General features: G+C 40.0%; 1 protein-coding gene and 1 long non-coding RNA gene across 4 annotated transcripts in view; one reads left to right on the forward strand and one right to left on the reverse strand.

Annotated features, from left to right (window-relative positions):
• LOC105738716 overlaps positions 1-23,266 on the forward strand; it is a 26,793-nt gene continuing 3,527 nt past the window's right edge. Inside the window, exons 1-3 of the long non-coding RNA XR_001114557.1 lie at positions 1-212; positions 12,701-12,823; positions 16,514-16,603. This is a non-coding gene — a long non-coding RNA (uncharacterized LOC105738716). The remainder of the gene's footprint in view (positions 213-12,700; positions 12,824-16,513; positions 16,604-23,266) is intronic.
• The window catches only part of C25H21orf62 (chromosome 25 C21orf62 homolog), a 23,442-nt gene continuing 18,746 nt past the window's right edge, over positions 18,571-23,266 (reverse strand). For all 3 annotated transcript variants that reach the window (XM_003263864.1, XM_003263865.2, XM_003263866.3), the window contains one exon: positions 18,571-22,405. In XM_003263864.1, coding sequence (XP_003263912.1) covers positions 21,682-22,341 — 660 coding nt within the window. In that variant the 5' untranslated portion in view covers positions 22,342-22,405 and the 3' untranslated portion in view covers positions 18,571-21,681. The remainder of the gene's footprint in view (positions 22,406-23,266) is intronic.

Consider the following 23,266-nt stretch of genomic DNA (forward strand, 5'->3'; position numbering starts at 1 on the left):
GAGATGAGAAGAAAGAGTAGGCTCTGTTGTCCCTCAGACGGCACTGCTGCAGTGCGTCTTCGCACTTACGCGGAGCGGTAGTGTGAGGAAGCCTCCCGCCAAACAGATGAGAGAGGAGGAGGAGGAGGGGAGGGGCCAGAGAGAGAAGCGGCTTTCGGGAAGGAAAGTGTGGTCTAGGAGGTGGACTAGTCCTCTCCAAACTTTGACCTGAGGTGTGACTATAGGTAATTACTAGTTATTCTTGAGTAATACTTTGTATTTCTACAGCTTGATAGCTACAGAGCTCTTACAAAGACATTGAATTTTATTTATGATACAATGTTACTTCAAAGACATTGAATTTCATTTATGATACAATGTTACCTGGCTTGATGTCCCCCGTTCCCCAGTCTCTCAGGAACAAGGAAAGCAAAAGTGTTTCCGTGTTTTCGAAAGAATGCCAAGTTTGCTAGCAATTCTATGACTAAATACTTCCCGAAGCTTAGTGAGTTTCAGAAACAAGTGGAAGGAAAATCGAGCCGGGGATGGGGAAGATTGTGACAGTTCTCAGACTTGCGTGACAAAGCCCTCACTGGCCACACCTTCACAGGGTGATTGCGCCTGAGGTTGGACTCACCGGCTTTCCCTATCCCATCACCGAACTTGAAGTTTTTCCTTCGGGCGTGCACCTGTGTATGCGAATTCATTTTGATGTTTCGAAATTAAAAGGGTATTCGGTAGAGTCAAAAAAATCCACCCATATCTGGAAGGCTGTTCACTTCCTCAGTGGCAATGTTAACAGTTTCTTATGATCCTCTAAAGATGCTCTATGAACATAAAAGCAAATATGCATATTTTAGTGTGTTCCCCTTTTTACACAGATGGTGTGTAAACAGTGCATTTTTAGCCTACCATAAATTGGAGATCGGCCCATATCTGTATACGAAGGGTTGTGTTTTTTTGGTTTTTTGTTTGTTTGTTTTGAGACGAAGTTTCGCTCTTGTCGCCCAGGCTAGAGTGCAATGGCGCGATCTCCGCTCACTGCAATCTCCGCCTCCCAGGTTCAAGTGATTCTCCTGCCTCAGCCTCCCTAGTAGCTGGGATTACAGGCAGGCGCCACCACGCCCAGCTAATTTATTTTCGTATTTTTAGTAGAGACTGTTTCACCCTGTTGACCAGGATGGTCTCAATCTCTTGACTTCGTGATCCGCCGGCCTCAGTCTCCCAAAGTGCTGGGATTACAGGCGTGAGCCACCGCGCACGGCCGTCTATTTTTTTTTCTTTTAACCCAGCTGCGTAGTGATTCATTGTTGGGATATACCGTAATTTATTTAACCAGTTCCATAAACATTGATATTTAGATTATTTCTAGTCTTAATCAGTGCTGTAATGAAAAGCTTTGAAAAACTGTTACATCTGTAGGATGAAATAGAATTGAAATTGCTAGATCTCAATATATGCATTTATGATTTTGCTAATTCTAAATTTCTTTTTATAGAAGTTATGCAGTTTGTACTTATATCAGCAAACATTAGGATGCCTGTTTGCCCACACCATCCTGTAGAAATTTCAGTAAGATTTAAATTCCAGGTTGAAGTGGAAGATCCCGAGCACTCCAAGCATTTATTTTTATTTTATTTATTTATTTATTATTTGTTTGAGACGGAGTCTTGCTCTATGGCCCAGACTGGACTGCAGTGGCACGATCTCAGCTCACTGCAACTTCTGCCTCCCATGTTCAAGCAATTCTCATGTCTCAGCCTCCCAGGTAGCTGAGATTACAGGCACCTGGCACCACACCTGGCTAATTTTTGTATTTTTGTTTTGTTTGGTTTTGTTTTTTGAGACGGAGTCTTGCTCTTCTTGCCCAGGCTGGAGTACAATGGCACGATCTCAGCTCACTGAAACCTCTGCCTCCCGTGTTCAAACGATTCTCCTGCCTCAGCCTCCCAAGTAGCTGGGATTACAGGCACCTGGCACCACACCGGCTAATTTTTGTATTTTTAGTAGAGACGAGGTTTTGCCACATTGGCCAGGCTGGTCTCAAACTTCTGACCTTGTGATCCGCCCGCCTTGCCTTGGCCATCTGAAGTGCTGGGATTAAGGCATGAGCCACCACGCCCAGCCTGATTTTTATATTTTTAATTAGATTTGACATGTGCACAATTAGGACTCAGTTTTGGAGCTAAGAGCATCCTCTATAACATTAACATTTTCTTCTAGTTAATAGGAAAGGTTAATAACACCTGGCTTCCATTCTACTCATATTACTCTCAGTTCTTATATTCTGGCTGTTCAGCATTGGTGTAAGTTCTGATTCCAACAGAGTGTTTCACTAGTGAAATTGAACTCCCTTTTCTAATCATAGAAGATGTAAATTGTGCCTGATCAGCCTCCAGACACCTGAGCCAAGAGAAAGATTTGCAGTAAAATGATTAGGGTAGAGGTAGCAAAGATAAGGTCCAGAAGCCGAATATGTTATTATGGTGGCCCGAAATTTCAAAAATTTCTCCCAGTGTAAAAGTGGTGATTGGATATGGATAGAGGGAAGAATACTTGTCATTTTAAAGTAAGCCACAACACAATCACGTGTCACTTGACGGGGATACATTCTGAGAAATATGCCATTAGGCAATTTCATCACATACTTACACAAACCTAGTGGTATAGCCTACTACATACCTAGGCTGTATGGCATAGCTTATTGCTCCTAGGCTACAAACCTATACAGCATGTTACCGTACTGAATACTGTAGCACTTGTAACACAATGGTATCTGTATCTAAACATAGAAAAGATACAGTAAAAGTAAAGCATAAGAGCTTTAAAAATGGTGCACCTGTATAGGACACTTACCAGGACTGGAGCTTACAGGACTGGAGGTTGCTCTGGGTGAGTCAGTGAGTGAGTGGTAAGTGAATATGAAGGCCTAGGATATTACTGTACACTGCTGTAGATTTTATAAACAACTGTACACTTAGGCTACACTAAATGTTTAAACATATTTCTTTCTTCAATAATAAATAGCTTACTATAACTTTTTTACTTTATAAGCTTTCTTATTTTTTAAAACTTTTTTGTTGTTATTATTTTGTTTTGTTTTGGTTTTTTGAGATGGAGTCTCACTCTGTCGCCCAATCTGGAGTGCAGTGGCGCAATCTCAGCTCACTGCAACCTCCACCTCCCTGGTTCAAGCAATGAGACAGAGTCTCACTCTATCCCCAGGCTGGAGTGCAGGGGCGTGATCTCAGCTCACTGCAACTTCTGCCTCCCAGGTTCAAGCAATCCTCCCACCTCAGCCTCCCAGATAGCTGGGATTATAAGCGTGCACCACCATGCCCAGTTAATTTTTGTATTTTTAGTAGAGATGATCCACGCACACCACAAGCTCCTGTGTTGGCCAGGCTGGTCTTGAACTCCTGACCTCAAGTAATCTGCCCACCTCAGCCTCCCAAAGTTCTGGGATTGCAGGCGTGAGCCAACATGCCCAGACATTTTTAAAAACTTCTTGACTTTTTTTTTTTTTTTTTTTTTTGAGACAGAGTTTTGCTCTTGTTGCCCAGGCTGGAGTGCAGTAGCACAACCTCAGCTCACCGCAACCTCTGCATCCAGAATTCAAGCAGTTCTCCTGCCTCAGCCTCCTGAGTAGCCAGGATTACAGGCATGCACCACCATGCCCAGCTAATTTTGTATTTTTAGTAAAGACAAGATTTCTCCATGTTGGTCAAGCCAGTCGCAAACTTCCGACCTCAGGTCATCCGCCTGCCTCAGCCTCCCAAAGTATTGGGATTACAGGCATGAGCCATCGTGCCCGGCATAACACTTTGCTTAAAATACACATTTACAGCTGCACAAAAATATCTTCTATTTTTACCATTTTAATTATTTTGTTTTACTTTTTAAACTTTAAAGCTAAGACACAAACACACACATCAGCCTAGGCCTACACAAGGTCAGGATTATCAGGTCACTGTCTTCCACTTCCACATCTTGTCCCACTGGAAGGTCTTCAGGAAAAATAACAAACATGGAGCTATCATGTCCTATGAAAACAATATCTTTTTCTGGAATACCTCCTGAAGGACCTGCCTGAGGCTCTTATATAGTTAACTTTTTTTTTTTGTAAGTAAAAAGAGTGCGCTCTAAAATAACAGTAAAAAGTATAATATAGTATAGGCGTCCCCAACCGCCTCCCACCCCTGCAGGAGGCAAGTGGCCAAAGGTAGACATTGTTCTTTCTTTTTTAAGTTTATTTTTAAAATGTTAGAAGCCACAAAGCCAATAAATATGTAAAAAATATTCTATATACATTAGCTGATGTCTTAGTCCATTTAGGCTGCTACAACAAAATACCATTAATTGGGTTAATTATAAACAACAAATTTATTTCTCACAGCTCTGGATGCTGGGAAATCCAAGCTCAAGGCACTGGCAGATTTGTGTTCTGGTGAGGGTCTGCTTCCCGGTTCATAGATGGTACCTTCTAGTTGAGTCCTCACGTGGTGGAAGGGAGACAACTGTGGTTTCTTCAGCTTCTTACCAGGGCACTAATCCCATTAATAAAGGCTCCACCTTTGTGACCTAGTCACATTCCAACATCTCTGCCTCCTGTGCTATCACATTGGGGATTAGTGTTTCAATATATAAATTTGGGGGGAAGATAAGTAGCTGGGCCTTAACAACTGATGAGGGCTCACTAAATATGCGAGAAATAAGATAAAGCAGGGGTCCCCAACCTCCAGGCCACAGACTGGTACCAGTCAGTGGCCTGTTAGGAACCGAGCTGCACAAGAGGAGGTGAGCGGCAGGTGAGCGAACAAAGCTTCATCTGTATTTGCAGCCACTCTGCATCACTCGCATTACCACCTGAGCTCTGTCTCCTGTCAGATCTGCAACAGCATTGGATTCTCATAGGAACATGAACCCTATTGTGAACTCTGCACATAAGGGATCTAGCTTGTGCACTCCTTATGAGAATCTAATGCCTGATGACCTGTCACTGTCTCCCATCACCCCCAGATGGGACCATCTGGTTGCAGGAAAACAAGCTCAGGGCTCCCACTGATTCTACATTATGGTGAATTGTGTAATTATCTCATTATATATTACAATGTAATTATAATAGAAATAAAGTACACAGTAAATGTAATGCACTTGAATCATTCTCAAACCATCCTCCACCCCCCGGTTCATAGAAAAATTGTCTTCTATGAAACCAGTCCCTGGTGTCAAAAAGGTTGGGGACTACTGGTATAGCAAATACATAAACCAGTAACATAGTCATTTATTATCACTTATGGAGTTTTATGTGCTATATGTAATTGTATGTGCTATACTTTTATACCACTGAAACAGAGGTTTTTTAATACCAGCATCACTACACACATGAGTAATGTATTGCGCTACAGTATTACGATTGCTATGATGTCACTAGATGATAGGAATTTTTCAGCTCCATTGCAATCTTTTTTTTTTTTTTGAAACAGACTCTAGCTCTGTTGCCAGGCTAGAGTGCAGTGGTGCAATCTCTGCCTCCAAGTTCAAGCGATTCTTGTGCCTCAGCCTCCTGAGGAGCTGTGATTACAGGCATGTGCCACCATGCATGACTATTTTTTGTATTTTTAGTAGAGACGAGCTTTCACCATGTTGGCCGAGCTGGTCTCGAACTCCTGACCTCAGGTCATCCGCCTGCCTCGCCCTCCCAAAGTGCTGAGATTACAAGCATGAGCCACGGCACCCGGCCGCATTGCAATCTTATGGGACCACCACTATATATGTAGTCCATCATGGGTCAAAACATCATTATGCAGTGCATGGTTGTATTCAGATACAACAGATTTATTTATAACTTTGCCAGTCTACTTATTTATATAATTAAAGAGCAAAGTTAAACATTTAAAAGTTATCTTACTGCCCAAGCAAGCCAAAGTTTCTTCTATCAGAAGTTATAGAGATTGTGGAAATTAAATTCCTGAAATTGAATAGCTACCTTAACTGCCTGTCAGCTGGTATATTATCAGAAACTAATTATTTGATAAAGTACTTCTGTGCTTTATCAAATATACTAATTTGTTTGTTGATATAGTATGTCATCACCATTTAATATTGCAATGCTTTTAGTATCCTGAGAAGACAAAGAACTAATATATAACCATTTTGTTTCAATCAATAATTGTTCCTTTAAAAAAGGTCGTCTTTCCAAGCAATAATTCTGGTATTTTTCCCATGAAATTGTGACTTTACATGGATTAATTGACCCACAGATTCAGACAAAATAGGCAATAAGCAGTTTGGTTTGCCAACTCAGTCCTAAACTATGTAGTCTGGAACAATGACTACCAAACTCAGGTCTGTGAACTTGTGAAAAGTTTTCCCTACTCAGCTGTCAAAATAAAAGAGGAAGGACAGTCTGTGTGTATAGAGTAGCCAGATGTCCTTTCTTGGAAGAAATAGTCCTTTATTCTGAAATTATTTTTTCTCTTTCATGTTAAGATGAGAAAATTTCTTTATTTCTATAAATAATGATGCTAATATGTGGTAGTCTATGAGTTTGTCTTCATACCCTTACTTGGCAAACTGAAATGTAGTAAAAGTTATAGGCCCTCCTCAATTTTTTATTTTATCTTTAAAAATTTTATCTGGTAGGTGAAATATAACAGCCTAGGAGTCCCTGATCTAGGATTTTCCTTTTTTAAAAAAAACTATAACTCTGGACATCTCAATAATTCTATTCCGGAAAAAGGCTGAAGAGTTAATATAATAATTTTTTAGATTGATTTAGACCTTACTTTGATGAAGGCGGTTCTGCAGTAACTTAAAGTAGAATGTCAACTCATGGGTGCCACGGTTTGAATGTATCCCCCAAAATTCATGTGTTGGAAACTTAATTCCCAATGTAACAATGTTGAGAGGTGAGACATTAAAACATTAGGTCATGAAGGGTCTGCCCTCATGAATGGATTCATGTGGTTGTCACTGGATTAGTGGGTTAGTTATCTTGGGATTGGCTTCCTCATAAAATGCATGAGTCCAGCCCCCTTTCTGTCTTGCTCTCTTGTATCCTCTTCCCCAGTCACGTACTGCCATGGTATGTGATGCAGCAAGATGGCCTTCACCAGATGTGGCCCCTCAACCTTGAACCTTCCAGCCTCCAAAACGATAAGAACTAAATTTCTGTTCTTTATAAATTATCTAAGCTGTGGTATTCTGTTATAGCAACACAAAATGTACTAAGACAATAGGGGAAGAGATTTTTACGTTTTGTTCACTGCTGTTTTCACAGTACGTTGAATGGCTCTTGCACAGAATAGACAATATTCATTGACTGAATGGTATTGGACATTATCTGTTTATTGAATTAGTGATAAATATTTTACCCTATGTTGATATAAATGGACATTTTCTACAGGTAACAACCCTTTATTTCTAAAGCATGATCTCAATGTATTATAAATTAGTGAAGTAGATTAGTTCTTTTCTTTCTTTTCTTTTTTTTTTTTTTTTTGAGACGGAGTCTCGCCATGTCGCCCAGGTTGGAGTGCATTGGCGCGATCTCGGTTCACTGCAAGCTCCGCCTCCCAGGTTCAAGCGATTTTCCCGCCTCCCAGGTTCAAGCGATTTTCCCACCTCCCAGGTTCAAGCGATTCTTCCGCCTCAGCCTCCCAAGTAGCTGGGATTACAGGCATACACCACCTACCTGGCGAATTTTTGTAGAGATGGGGTCTCGCTATGTTGCCGGGCTGGTCATTAACTCCTGACCTCAGGTGATCTGCCCACCTCGGCCTCCCAAAGTGCTGGGATTACAGGCGTGAACCACCTCGCCTGGACGATTAGTTCTTAAAGTAGTAATAGACATCTCCCCTCCACCTTTGGGAACTGCCACCTCTACGGAGAAGAGTACCCCGCAAGTTAGGAAGCCAGGTGATATGGTTTGAATATTTGTTCTCTCCAAATCTCATGTGGCAATGTGACCTCCTGTGTTGGAGGTGGGGCCTGGTGAGAGGTGTTTGGATCATGGGGCAGATGCCTCCTGAATGGCTCGGTGTCTTCGTGTAACAAGTGTATTCTTGCCTTATTCGTTCTCATGAGAACCTATAAAAGAGTCTGGTACTTCCTCTTCTCTCTCTCTCTCTCTCTTGCTTCTCTCTCACCATGTGACACACTGGCTTTCCTTCACCTTCTGCCATGAGTAGTAGCTTCCTGGGGCCCTCACCAGAAAAAATGCTGGTGCCATGCTTCTTGTACAGCCTGTGGAACCATGAGCCAAATAAACCTCTTTTCTTTATAAATTACCCTAGCCTCAGGTATTTCTTTGTACCAACAACAACAACAAGGGCACACACCAAAAAAAAAAAAAAAAAAAAAGAAAAAAGAAACGGACTAAGACACCAAGTAAGTTACGTTGTACTGGCTGATGCAAAGTGGGCTGATGAGAATCTCCCGAGATTTTGCCCTTGAAACAGAGACAGTGAGTCCCTGCTTATGGCTGGAATTGCAATGAACTCAAAAGCAGCAGAAAAGCCTTAAATTACATGTCAACTCAGGAGCCAAGAAAACTAGTCAATGTAGCGAGAGAGAAGAATGAGGACAGAAAGGATACTCTGAGGGCTTCTGGTACCTTCCCAGGTCCTTGACTTTTCCAGAAGCTGGACTGCACTCCATGTGTGAGTTCCCTTGATCTCCTTGGAATCCTTATAATAAATTTCCTTTTTGTTGTTGTTGGTATTAATGATGTTTTATTGTGTTATGTAGATTTGCTTAAAGAGTTATTTTCATTTTATAGTAGGGTAATTTTTATCTGTGTACATTATACAATTGTTTTTAGAAGTCCACTTGCTTAGTAACTCTTCACCTATAGCTTTTGTTCAACAGAGTTTTTCTCTTATTTCTTTCTTTTTAAAAACTATACACACGTATATCCTCACAAGCAGACATTTAAGCAGCAAGTAAAAGTGAGGAATGCTCTCTCTCCTGCAGGCACATAGTTATTGCAAGTAACTTGCTAATAGAGATAAGTACCTCTGTTTAGAGCATATAAATGGTCCTAGTTAAAATTGTTAGTAAATTTATACTTGGTATCAAACTCTATTAACATGTAGCCATTGGTTCTAATTGAATGAGATCATTGTTTCTACCAAAACTTTGACTCAATCCAGGTTTAAAAGACCCCAAGGTTTTATTTATTTATTTTTTTAAATAAAGTTGTTACTTTGAAAATTATTGGCCACATTAGTATCCCTAGTGGAGATTCAACTCTTATAAATATATTCCACTCATGAATGTTTTGGCAATTCCGCTATAATAGTCATTTCTTCATTTTCCAAAATGACACTTTCTTCAACCAAAAGAAAGTGTAATTTCTCTTTATCCAAACTAAGGCCTTCACCAGATGTGACTCCTCAACCTTGGAACAAAAGTAGATGTTTTAATGAAGGTTACCTTGTTCATCCTAGTTTATTTTTAAAATGTATCTTCTATTTAGACCAGGTATTTCTCTTACCCATTCATTCAACAAAATTTATTGAACCTGTTTAATGCTCTAGGCATTGTGCTAGGCAGTAGGGACACAAGAGTGAACAAGACAGATGTTTTCTTTGTCCTATAACTGTAGTCAGCTGCTAGAGATGTCAATAAACAAATTAATTGCTAATTGTGATTATAATTGTGAATGAAATCAGTAGGGTACTACATCTTAAGAACTGATATAAAATGATAGAAATTTCAGTTTGGGTTTATTTTTTCTATGTGCTGTAGGGGACAGGAAACATTCTCTTTACCCTCTGAAGGACTGAAGTAAATAGACAGTAGACAGAGTAACAGGAAAAAAAGGCACACAAATTTATTATATGTATACGGGCATCATAGGAAAAAGTGAGTACCCTATAACCGAATGAAATTGAGAAGCTTATATACCTTCTTCAAAGGGGAGAGACAGGGAAGGATGTAGGCAACTTAAGGTTGAGAAAATAATTTGCAGAAAAGATGAATAGGTGATAGAGCCTCTGCCAAGTCTGTATGGGCATGATGTTGACCTTCAGTCTCTTCTCTTGGGATGCAGTCGATCTTCCTTGGTTGATGAGATTCCTGGGGTGGAGACTCATGACAATTGAGTTTCTTTTTGGAGGATCTATCTTTAGGCAGGTATGAGAAGTTCAGAGAGCCTCCCCCTGTGCTTTGGGAAAGAAAGAGGGGCCAGAGACAGGAGGGCGGGAGAAGGTCAGAGAGACCCTGGTTCTGAGGCTCATTTTGTGGTTTTCCAATCTCCTTTAGTTCAAAGTACTCAGCATGCTAAAGTGGCATGCTTTGTGGTATTGTGAGCCCTAACAGTGCCAATGGCCAGTTAAGTATCTTTATCATTAGAAAATGTGTAAGGACTTCGGGCGCTGAGGCAGAACATTTTCCTGCAAGATAATTACAATGAACAGTTCCAAGGTGTCTTCGGTAGTAAACTTTTCTTCAAACATTTCATGTAAAATGAGCATTTGAAATCATTTTATCCAGTTCAGTATTTTATATCTTCTAGTGTTACTATGTGAAAGAGTATTATTCAGAACCATAGTAGAACAAGATATTTATATTACATTCAGAATGGACACTTTATATCTGAGAATAGTGTGATCAATGAAAAAGCAAAAGTACCAATCTATGCACCGTTTCTGAAAGAACCCACTTACCACCTGCTGGGTCAGTATCATTCATACATTATTGTCCCTCTTGAAAAAAATTTGAAGCAGATATATTATGGAAGACGACAGTTATAAACATGCCCTCTGGGTATAAAGGATAGAAGAATTGATGTTTCTTTTTTTCTGCATTGTTTAGTGTTACTAGAGGGCAGCAAAGTCATACAATAAACATACAGTAAGATTAGACTATGATTACATAACAGAATCAGATGCAGCTTTGAATTTGTTAAAAACTACTGATGGACTTTGAAAAGTAACTTTTTCCTAATTATAAAAGTACTGCTTGCACATTTTAGAAATTCAGGAAATGCAGAACAATACAAAGAAGAAAATGAGAATAACTTATAAACTAAACATATGGTTTAAATCTTAAAAGGTATTAAATGTTAATTTTTGGTTCATTCCCTTCCTGATTGCTTGTGTTTAGTCATTCTCTGCTCAAAACACCTAGACTGTTTTCTGTTTTCTGCACAGATACAGTATCTATTTATCTACAGTAATGTTCTGTGTGTTTTTTAACTAAATGGTATCATGCTCTATGTGTTATTTTATAACTTGCTTTTTCCTTTTAGCTTGGGATTTGCAGTTCTTTTAAGTATGTTTAAATATACTTCATTCATTTTCCCAACTTTTTATTTTGGAAAAATTCAAATGTATAAAAACAAGCAGGGCCAGGCGCGGTGGCTCATGCCTATAATCCCTGCACTTTGGGAGACCGAGGCGGGCAGATCATGAGGTCAGGAGTTTGAGACCAGCCTGGCAAACATGGTCTCTACTAAAAATACAAAAAAAATTAGCTCGGTGTGGTGGCGCATGCCTGCAATCCCAGCTACTTGGGAGGCTGAGGCAGGAGAATCGCTTGAACCCAGGAGGCAGAGGTTGCAGTGAGCCGAGATCGTGTCATTGCACTCCAGCCTGGTCGACAGAGCAAGACTCCGTCTTGGGGTAAAAACCAAAAAACAAAACACAAGCAGGAGGCTGGCATGGTAGTTCACGCCTGTAATCCTAGCACTTTGGCAGGTCCAGGCAGAAAGATTTCTTGAGGCCAGGAGATCTAGACTAGCCTGGGCAATATAGCTAGACACCATCACTATAAAAAATTAAAAATAAAAAAATTAGCTGGGTATGGTGGCACACACATGTAGTCCCAGCGACTCAAGAATCACTTGAGTCCAGGAATTAGATGTTACAGTGAACTGTGATCGCACTACTGCACTCCTTCCTGGGCAACAGAGAAAGACCGTCTCTCAACACACCAACACACATAACAGCAAGAATAATACAACGATTACCCACATATCCTTCACCTAGATTCATCACTGTTAATATTTTGCTACATTTGCTTTCTCTCTTTATCTTTGCTGAATCATTTCAAAGTTACCTGCAGACATCCTGCTACTGCAGCCCTAAATACTTCAGTGAGTATCCCCTAAGAACAAGGGCATTTCTCTACATACCCATAATACAGTTATCACACTCAGGAAGTTTTACATTAACATACTACTGTTATCTAACATCGAGTCCATATTCAAAATTCCCTCACTTATCCCAATAATGTCTTTCATAGCTGTTGTTTTATCCCCAGCCTGGGATCTCACAAAGATTGTGCATTGCATTTAGTTGTCATGGGTATTTAGTCTCCTTTATTCTAGAACAGTCTATCCTTTATTTTTTTCTTCTTTTAACTTTCGTTGACTTTTTTTTTTTTTGAGACGGAGTCTCCCTCTGTCACCTAGGCTGGACTGCAGTGGTGAGATCTCGGCTCACTGCAACCTTCACCTCCCAGGTTGAAGCAATTCTCCTGCCTCAGCCTCCCAGATAGCTGGAATTACAGGCATGCACCACCATGCCCGGCTAATTTTTGGTATTTTTAGAAGAGATGAGGTTTCGCTATGTTGGCAAGGCTGGTCTCGAACTCCTGACCTCAGGTGATCCACCCACCTTGTGCTGGGATTACAGGTGTAAGCCGCCATGCCTGGCCAACACTGACATTTTTGAAGAGTCCTCATCAGTTTTGTTTTTCTTTTCTTCTCCAGAATGTCCCTCTATTTGGATATGGATTACACGAATTTGAACATTTTTTGGAAAAATCCTACCTAGGTAATGTGTCATTCTCAGTGCATCATGTCAGGCAGCGTATGATGCCCATTTGTCCCATGGTAAGTTTTTTTGTTTTTTTTTTTATCTCTGTGGATACGTAATAAGTGTATATGTTTGCGGGGTACATGAGATGTTTTGATACAGGTATGCAATGTGATCATGGAGACACATGGGGTATCCATCCCCTCAAGCATTTATCATTTGTGTTACAAACAATCCAATTATACTCTTTTAGTTATTTTAAAATGTATAATTCAGTTATTGACTATGGTCACCCATGGTAAGTTTAATCACTCAGTTATGGACCTTTCTCCATTGTAAAGGTCCTACTTGTAATTAATAAGTAATCTGTGGAATGATGATAATTTTAGACTGTGTAAATATTCCTCAGAATTTCAACCAATCACTTTAGCATCCATTAATGATTCTTTTCAGAATTCATGGTTACTATAGCATTTGCAAAATGGTAATTTGGTATTACTCTCTATTACTCCTTCTAAATGTATTAGTTGCTTTTGTTTTGTAAATCAGACTTTCTCTTCTTCTTTCCCACTTTTTATTTTTTTACTTTTTTTAGTGACAGTACAGACTCATGGAGTCTTTTTCAAATCAATATGCTAAAATCTGTTTCTGTAATTGATCATTTTGGTGTTCATATTGTCCCTAATTTGGCCAGTAGAACTGTCTGCGATGGGTTCTGCATTCTCCTGCTACATCTCCATCAACTTTTTGACCTTATCTTACTTTCTGTCACAGTAAGATGTTTCAAGATCACTGTATGTTTTTGTTTCTCCAGACCCCTGGAATCAGCCATTTCTTCAAAACCCTATTTTTTGTTTGTTTGTTTGTTTTAATGGGGAATGGTGTTAAGAAACCACAATTTAGGTGTCAGGTGTGTTCTTTGCCACAGGGGTATCATTGCTTCTAGGCTTTTTCAGAGGATAAAGCTAAGACATACGTCTTAAAAAGCATGAGTCTGGCCAGGTGTAGTGGCTCACACCTGTAATCCCAGCACAACAAGGGAGGATTGCTTGAGCCTATGAGTTCGAGACCTGCTTGGGCAACATAGTGAGACCTTGTCTCTACAAGTAATTAAAAAAATTAGCCAGGCATAATGGCATGCACCTGTAGTCCCAGCTACTTGGGAGGCTGAGGTGGGAGGATTGCTTGAGCCCAGGAGATCGAGACTGCAGTGAGCTATTATCACACCACTGCACTCCACGCTGGGTGACAGAGCAACACCCTGTCTCAAAAAAAAAAAAAAAAAAAAAGTGATGAGTTTGCACTGATACCTTTAATTCCAGTCCAACATCCCAGGCTGCTTCTCCTTCCCTCACTTCATATTTCCTACCGTTACAACTCTGGATGGACCTCCAAAAACTTCAATGTATTTACTCTTTTGCACAATCCTACAAGGTGGTTTTAGAATTGTTGTACCAATATTATCACCACCAACAAACCTGCTAAAGTTTATAATTTCTTTGCATGTTTAAAAACTAACAGTGTTTTATTTCTTTCATAAAAAATCTTAAATGTGGCAAAATGTTCATATTTGTCAATTCCGGATGATAATTATGTGAGTGTTAGTCATATTATTCATTCTTTTCTTTTTAAAAAATTGTTATTGAAGTATAGAATGCATACAGAAAAGTGCATTTATTGTACATGAAGAGCTAAATGAATTTTTACTAACTGGCATATGTGTATGTGTGTGTGTGGGGTGCTTCTCTATGTAGATATACAAAAATATAAATGTTTTCTAGCTTGTATAAATTTTAAGACACATTCCTAAATTGTACTTCAAAGTTTATTCTCTTAAATAGAGACTATTTGCCTACAGGCATGACAAAATGGAATATCAAATAACTTTACTTTTTGCCAATCTAGTGGATGAAATATTAGTTTCCTACTGCATTTCTCTGGGTAGAGGTAATTTTTTTGTTATTCAGTTATTGGCTACTTGTTTTCATCTTAAAGTGAATTGCATGCTTATTTCATTGTTTTTCTATTAGATTGTTAGTCTCTTTGTTTTCCACTTTAATACTATCTAATTTAACATTATGATATTTGTCTTGGGGTAAGACTGTAACTTTAAGCAGTAAGCACTTGTTCCAGCATGATTTGTTTATTTATGTAAAAATGGGCTGGGCATGGTGGTTCATGCACTTTGTAATCTCAACACTTCGGGAGGCTAGGGTGGGTGGATTGCTTGAGTCCAGGAGTTTAAAACCAACCTGGGCAACAGGGCAAGACTCAGTCTCTCCAAAACTGCAAAATTAGCCAGATGTGGTGGTGTGCACCTGTAGTCCCAGCTACTCAAGAGGCTTAGGTGGAAGGACTGCTTGAGCCCAGGAGGCAAAAGTTGCATGAGCCAAGATTACGGCACTGCACTCTGGCCTGGGTGACAGAGTGAGACCCTGTCTCAAAAAAATAAAAATAAAATATGTATGTAGAAATGCTCTTATTGGGTTTTCTCTATTATGAAAGTGATTGTGTGTGTTTTAAATTTTATTTGTATAAACTTATGGGGCACAAGTGCAATTTTGTTACATGGATATATTACATAATGGTGAAGTCAGGGTTTTTAGTGTGTCTATCACTGGAATAATGTACCTTGTGTCCATTAAGTAATTTCTCATAATCTACTCCCTGCCCTTTCAAGTCTTGATTATATGTTTATTCAATAAATAAATATTTCTCCCAGTAAATAAATATTTCTCCCAGATAGGTAGAAAATAAAAATTGCCCCTATACCATCACCACATACAATACTGTTTTTAGTGTGCATCCTAGTCTGTTTTTTATTTTTTGTTGTTGTTTTGTGTGTGTGTGCTTCTAACACCCTTTGTTGACTTAATTTTCCTTTCCATTTTTTTTTACGATTTTACTATTAGCAAGTACTATTTTTTTTTTTTTTTTTTGGTTTAGGATCTGTCTTTGAGGCATCCTTCCTGCTGTATTTGTCTATCTATGGTGCCATTTATATTGTCTTACAATTGGCTTTAGGAGAAGTGTATTCTCTGTAGAGCTAGCTCTCCCTCATTGCTTTTCTAGAGTCTGGGTAGGATAAACATGACCTTGTGCAACATTTTGAGTTGTGACTCTGTATTAGTTTGTTCTCACACTGCTAATAAAGACACACATGAGACTGGGTAATGTATAAAGGAAAGAGGTTTAATTGACTCACAGTTCCACATGGCTGAGGAGGTATCACAATCATGGCTGAAGGTGAATGAGGAGCAAAGTCACGTCTTACATGGTGGCAGGCAAGAGAGTGTGTGCAGGGGAACTCCCCTTAATAAAACCATCAGATCTTATAAGAACTCACTATCACGAGAACAGCATGGGAAAGACCTGCTCCCGTGATTCAGTTACCTCCCACCAGGTCCCTCCCACAACCTGTGGGAATTATGGGAGCTACAATTCCAGATGAGATTTGGGTGGGGCACAGCCAAACCATATCAGATTCTGTTAAATGAAAAAGGCCTCTGCACATCATTATTCTTGTAACAAATCACATCCAATTTACAAGTGTTCTCCTGTAAATTCTGGAGAAACAGAGGCCCTGAAGTTATTGGTGAGCAAGTCTGGGAAATGGAAATGGAGGTTCCAATTCCTATTTTTACTAATTTAATGTGTATAAAATGTTATCCATATCTTTTCTTCATTCCTTTGTTCCTTCCTTCCTTTTGGGGGACTTTCATAGGTTCATTCAAGAGTTTTAACCCCTAACTCATTTTTCTCACAAGGCCTTAAATTCCACAACCTCATCATCTACCATCTTTGGTGCTTTCAGAATCATAACTCTCAATGTTGAAGAGTGAGCTACTGCATGGAAGGTGGGTGCAAACCCCTAAAATTTCCACCCCTGGTTCTGGAAAGTGAGAAATTGGGGATTTCAATACTGCAAGCCATCCTTCACATTCTAAACTCATTGTCTTTACTCAGTTCCATCAGCATTTCTTTCTCCCAGTCAGTGGGGTATTGGCATGGACTTGTACTGGCTCATCAGAGCTGATTGGTAAGTTTTCAGGAATTTGCAAGCTGGTTGTTAAGCACAGTCATTATTGAAAGCAAATTATGTAAACTTAGAATTAAATAAATTATATCAAAACCAAAAATAATAAATACTCAGAACTTATCACTTCCTAATTATTTTACTTCACTTTAGTATTATTCATGCTTTTGGGATTAGTTGTGCCTGTTGTATAGGTAGGATGGAAATACTATATAATGCTGCCCTATTGTATGTCTTTTCTCAACTCTGTGGTCTCTTGATAGCGTGAAATTGGGTTATGGTGGCAGTATTTACACCACTATATATCAGAGTTTGATTTATGATTTTGTTGAGTGTGATGGAGAAAATGTTAACAATGCAGATTAAACTTAAAAGTGTGTCATGTCCATAGCCCTTACATTGTGAATAGTCCCCATACGTGAGAAAATATTCCTCCAGTATTTGAAAACTATTATTTGATTCAGCAAAGAAGTTGCTTTCATCATTGACTAACAAGTGACATTCTCACATGTATCTTTGTTGTTTAGCTTTCCTCTTATTTCTAACATAAATGAAAATGTCAACCAATATTTATACCAAAACTGTACATGCTCATCAATTGCAGCCCTAGGTTGGCTTTGTGTACAACAGTTTGGCAAAAATCAAAGCATTCTTTGAGAACTAATGATGTACAAAGAGTATATAATAAAGAGTAACCTATAGTTTATTATCATTTGTAAATTGTGTGCTACACATTCTTTACATCCGTAAAATTGAAATAAACTATGTACATACATGTCTTCATGTTTTTTTGAAGACTAAAGTGAAACAAGTTTATTAAGAAAGTAAAGGAATAAAAGAATGACTACTCCATAGGCAGGGCAGCCCTGAGGGCTGCTGGTTGCCCATTTTTATGGTTATTTCTTGGTTATATGCTAAATAAGGGATGGGTTATTCATGAGTTTTCTGGAAAGGGGTAGGGGGTGGGCAATTCCCAGAGCTGAGGATTCCTCCCCTTTTTAGCCCATGTTGCCATGGCATTTGTAAACTGTCATGGCGCTGGTTGGAGTTGTAGCAGTGAGGACGACCATAGGTCACTTTCATCTCCATCTTGCTTTTGGTGGGTTTTGGCTTCTTTACTGCAACCTGTTTTATCAGCAAGGCTTTATGTCCTGCATTTTGTGCTGACCTCCTATCTTATCCTATATCTAAGAATGCCTAACCTGCTGGGAATGCAGGCCAGCAGGCCTCAGCCTTATTTTACCCAGCCTCTATACAAGATGGAGTCACTCTGCTTGAAACGCCTCTGACATTTCCCCCCTCCCTTTTATAAGAGAACCCTTAATCCTAAGGGTCGTAGAGAGATGAAGGTCCACCTTTTGTAACTTCTGGAGGCTGAATGAGGCGATGATATTCTTGCCTATCAGGGTCTCAGATCCAGGGTAGAGAGGAGTTCAGTCAGAGAAAGTCAGTATGGTGAGGGCCATTCATAACTCTGACTAAAGGTGATATAACTAGTTTCCAGATTTTGGAGAAATTAGGTAGAGAGAAACAAGCATGCTTCAAATTTTGTTCACAGGAGCATAATTTATGCAATTGTTGAAAGCTGTCAATAGCTCAAAAGAAACGTTTCCTTGACTCCAAAGTCAGTCAATCAGTGTTGGTCTATTTCCTTTGGGTCAGGGGTCTCCTTAGTATCATCCCTTTGTGGTTGCCATAAAGATGTTCCAAGAAAGGGGTCCTAAACCAGACCCCAGGAGAGGGTTCTTGGATCTCACATAAGAAAGAATTCAAGGTGAGTCCACAGAGTAAAGCGAAAGCAAGTTTATTAAGAAAGTAAAGGAATAAAAGCATGGCTACTCCATAGGCAGAGCAGCCCACCTCCCTTTTTTGTTGGAGAGCTGGTGGTTAAACTTTTATTAACACACCACTGGCCAGAGGCAATAAGTTACTAGCCCCAGGCCAGATGGGTGCCATTAACATAGTTTGTTTGACCCACATGATATTATTTAAAACAAACAAACAAAAATGCTGAATGGCAAGCCGACATTTACAAATTGTGAGAATTCATTCACATAACAACCTGGAATTCCTCATTCTCTTGAAGGATCAGATCTGGCCCCATCAGATTTTCCCATGGCAACACTCAGTTGGAGCTGAGCCACTGTAGAGCTTCAGGTGGGGCATGCACCCTTACTTAACCACCATCCCACCACTCCCTGTTGTCCCCCAAACCCTGCAGCTAAGTGCCAAATGCCATTTATCCCCATGCCTGCGCTGTGGATTTTCTCTGCCCATTCTTCATCCCACAGCAGCACAAACTGAACCATATTTTTAGTCCAGAAATCTGAAACCTCAGGCTCGATTTATAACTAAATTAGCTTTCCTTTTCTGTTGGTTTAAGTCCCATTAACTCACAAGTATTTCTCAAAAGACTCACTTAAAACATATGTGAAAGGGCTTTGAAACTATTAAAAGCTACCAAATGGAAGATATTTATAGGAGGCATATACTTTCTAACATCATTTAATTTTATGCTTTATTAATATAAATTACTAAAATTCAATTTGTTATATTTTCAGTAACTAATGACAATGAATATATTACTAATCTTTTCACTTGTCTTTTCTTGCTTTCCTTTCTCCTCCTTTTTCCCCCTTTCCTTATCCTTTTCTTTCACTTTAACATTATCTGCAGTACAATGTCAGTAATGAGGTCACATTTTTCTATTAAAATTCATACTTTGGTCTTTGTTTTGGCCTAATTTAAACACTGACATGGGCTTATGCTAATTAGCCTGAATGGCTAAATCCCCCACCAATTAAGCAAATGTAGAAATTGCAGGTTATTTCAGTTACTCTATGTTAAGGTTAAGTGAAAAAAAAAAAAAGTGATATATGTGATCTAAAGTCATCAGCCCCAGGACATCCTGTTAAGTCATGGACTATTTCTTATCATTATGGTATCATGAATGCAATAATGTTTCAAATTCATTCCACTCAAGGTTTAGACATTTGTATCACAATTGCAGTGGATTCTTTTTTCTTTTCCTTTTTTTTTTTTTTGAGATGGAGTTTCGCTCTTGTTGCCCAGGCTAGAGTGCAGTGGCGCAATCTTGGCTCACTGCAGCCTCCGCCTTCCAGGTTCAAGTGATTCTCCTGCCTCAGCCTCCTGAGTAGCTGGGATTACAGGCATGCACCACCACACCTGGCTTATTTTGTATTTTTAGTAGAGACAGGGTTTCTCCATGTTGGTCAGGCTGGTCTCGAACTCCCGACCTCAGGTGATCTGCCCGCCTCGGCCTCCCAAGCCATGGATTCTTTACAGTCCACTTTAAAGGCAAGTTGCATCTCTATGAGGGAAAATTTTCTTTGTACAATAATGAATCCATTTAATTTTTTCAAAAGTATGTTGCTTTGATTCCTTTTATCAGCACACATAAAATCATTTGTGTTAACCATGTCATATAAAATGCCTTCACTTTGCAATCTTAACCTTCCAAATGGACTGAGCCTTAGACTTTTTTTTTTTATAAATTATCTGTTAATAATTTGAGCACTTTTAACAATAGAAATAATGTTGTAAGTGGTGAGTAAATTCCCAGGCTAGCCCCTAATGTAGTTAAACATAGCTCGAATGGTATTCATCTAAGTTCTGATTTTTGGAGCAAGAGGAAAAGGAGAAGGAGAAAGAAGATGAAAATGAGAAAAGAAATTGGTGAAATGGTATAGCGGGGGCAAAGACAGACCATGCAAAGAAAGAAAAGGAAAAGAATGTGAAAGACTAGAAGTGAAGAACTTTCCTTGCAGTTAGGCTGTGCTCTAAGCAAATTTTGAGATAGATGCAAATGTGTTTTGTATCCTCCAATTTTCACTTCTGCATCCCTCTCTCTGGAACCCTGGCCCCCCCATTTGGTCCTAAAGTCTCACCCTATCCATGCCTGTGGTGCCTCCACCCCAACAAACACAGTCTCCAACCTCTTATTTCTCAGTGCATCTATTCTTAACAAGGTATTTAGAAAAGATCAGTTTAAGAGAACCTATTTATTTATTTATTTATTTATTTATTTATTTATTTATTTATTTTTGAGATGGAGTTTCACTCTTGTTGCCCAGGCTGGAGTGCAATGGTGTGATCTCTGACTTTGTCACCCAGGCTGGAGTGTAGAGTGCAGTGGCACGATTTTGGCTCACTGCAACCTCCGCCTCCCAGGTTCAAGCGATTCTCCTGCTCAGCCTTCCGAGTAGCTGGGATTACAGGCATGTGCCACCATGCCCGGCTAATTTTGTATTTTTAGTAGAGATGGGATTTCTCCATGTTGGTCAGGCTGGTCTTGAACTCCCGACCTCAGGTGATCTGCCCGCCTCGGCCTCCCAAAGTGCTGGGATTACAGGTGTGAGCCACTGCGCCCGACCATTTTATAAAACTCACAGTCCCCAAACCTCTGAAATTGATTATTCTCTACTTAGGGGAATTCCAAGCAATTTCACAAAATGAAACAGAAAAAAATTAAGGCAGTATTTTGAAAGAAGATATGTTTCTTGGGGGTCATCTCCTAGGAGGAGCTCCATTAAGCAGTCTCTAGGGTGTATTGCTTTCTCCATTTCTGACGGGACATTTCCCTGCAGGCTTCTAGTTGCAGAGACCAAGCCTAGCTGGTTCCCAAGACATGTCCCTGGACGGAATCAAGTTGGTTTTTTGGTTTCTTTTTCTTTTGTTTTTCAAAAGTGTTCTCTCATTTGGGCACAGAGCAAAACAGAGAGCTGGTTATTGGTATGTGTGGCTGTGTTGCAAATGGAGCCTGCAGAGAGAGGCACAGTTGTGGGTAGGGATACCTATCTCATGGCCTTATTCCCATATTCCTTCTGCAAATTATTCATCGTTTGTCAAAGTTCCAGGCAGCTGGACACAGTTATTATGTTAGTAGATAAATGTGACAACATAGCTTTTGTTGCTTGGCATTGGGAAGGTTTTAAAGTAAGAAAAGTCAGGAAAGTTGTTGGCAATGCTGGTAACGTTTTCAATACTATAGGATTTTAAGGACGAGTCCCTGTTGAAAAGAGCCATATCTAAGAATGAGATATACATACATGGCTGCCAGCCTTTGTGTAACCACATGGGCTTCTCTCTGGAGTCACTGTCCTCACTGCTATGGATGAGTAAGCTCTGCTCTGGGAAGGGATGCTTGGCCTCCATGTTGATGCGCAGCCTCTTCAGACCACAAATAGCCAGGTATTCAGTGGGGAGAGTGTTGGTGCTGCACAGGGAAAGCTTCAGGTCTTGGACCAGCGTGAAGTTCAGCAGGCGGCCCAGCGCAGATGTGTCCGTGAACCAGATGGTCAGATGGCCATTGTAGCTGGTTCGCTCCACTGCAAGGGGCAGGACGGTTTTACAGCTGCACATCAGGTTGGCCAAACTGTAGTCACAATCCCGGATGTCCGCAGAACAGCTGCAGTTCCGAATGGTGTTTTCCTTTGTGAAGATGAGCGTGCTGTTCTTCTGACCTTTGGTGAAGCAGTTAAGTGCAAAGACTCCCAGAGCGCTGATCAGAAGGAGACAGTGCCTGGGAGGTGGTGCCATGCTTGCCCAGCGTGGGCCAGCGTGTTTATCCCCCCTCTTTGTGAACCAATTTGTTGGAACTCACCTGAAAGAAAACAGGCAGCTTTATCACAACCTTTCATTTGAAATACACAGCTCATGGAAAAGGAACCCCAGAAAAAACAAGTTGTAAACATTTCTTTCTTGCCGTTCTAATAACTTTTTCCTGAGCCGCAGGCAATGCTTGCAGCCCAGGCACTGGGCAAGCTCTTTTCTCAGCACCTCATCCAGAGACAGCAGCCAAACCTTTGAGCTCTGCTCATCTGAGGTGTAAAACTCCCAGTGATGTTGGCTGACAGTGAGACCAACATGCCAACAACACAGCCAGAGCGATGCCAGAGCAGATGCCAGAGAGGAGACCTACCGCATCCTATCTACGGGCAGGGATTTGGAGCTGAGAGAGCACATTCTCCAAACATCCAGTTACGAGTATGAAGCGCCCACAAACCCCTGAACATGCACATGCTTTCCTCCCCCTCAATATCTGACTTCCTGGAATTCAGGAGACAAACACTTCTTTGTTGGATTCAGCTATCCAAGCGCTACCTATTACACAACATAGCATGAATACCAATGAAGCATTTAGTTAATGGTAAGCTTTAATTTCTAAGTAGATAAACATGCCTCCCATCCCCACCATATTCATCTGTTTGTGAGTCCATTCATCCTTTTCAGGGCCTCTTACAAATGTACCTAGTTAACTGTGGTAATAGACAACAAAAAGACTAATCACCCACCGATTAATCACAATTATTTTGACTTAGCTACTCTTATGCCAGAAGAAATTTATGAACTGATCTTGTCAATTTATTGCAGGGCTCCAAAACAAAACCATATATAAGAACTTCTAAAAAATCTAAATAAGGTAGGGATGCATGAGTAATTTAAAGAGCAACACCAATGTCCA

This window comes from Nomascus leucogenys, chromosome 25 (genome assembly GCF_006542625.1).
Source record: "Nomascus leucogenys isolate Asia chromosome 25, Asia_NLE_v1, whole genome shotgun sequence".
NCBI classification, from domain to species: domain Eukaryota; kingdom Metazoa; phylum Chordata; class Mammalia; order Primates; family Hylobatidae; genus Nomascus; species Nomascus leucogenys.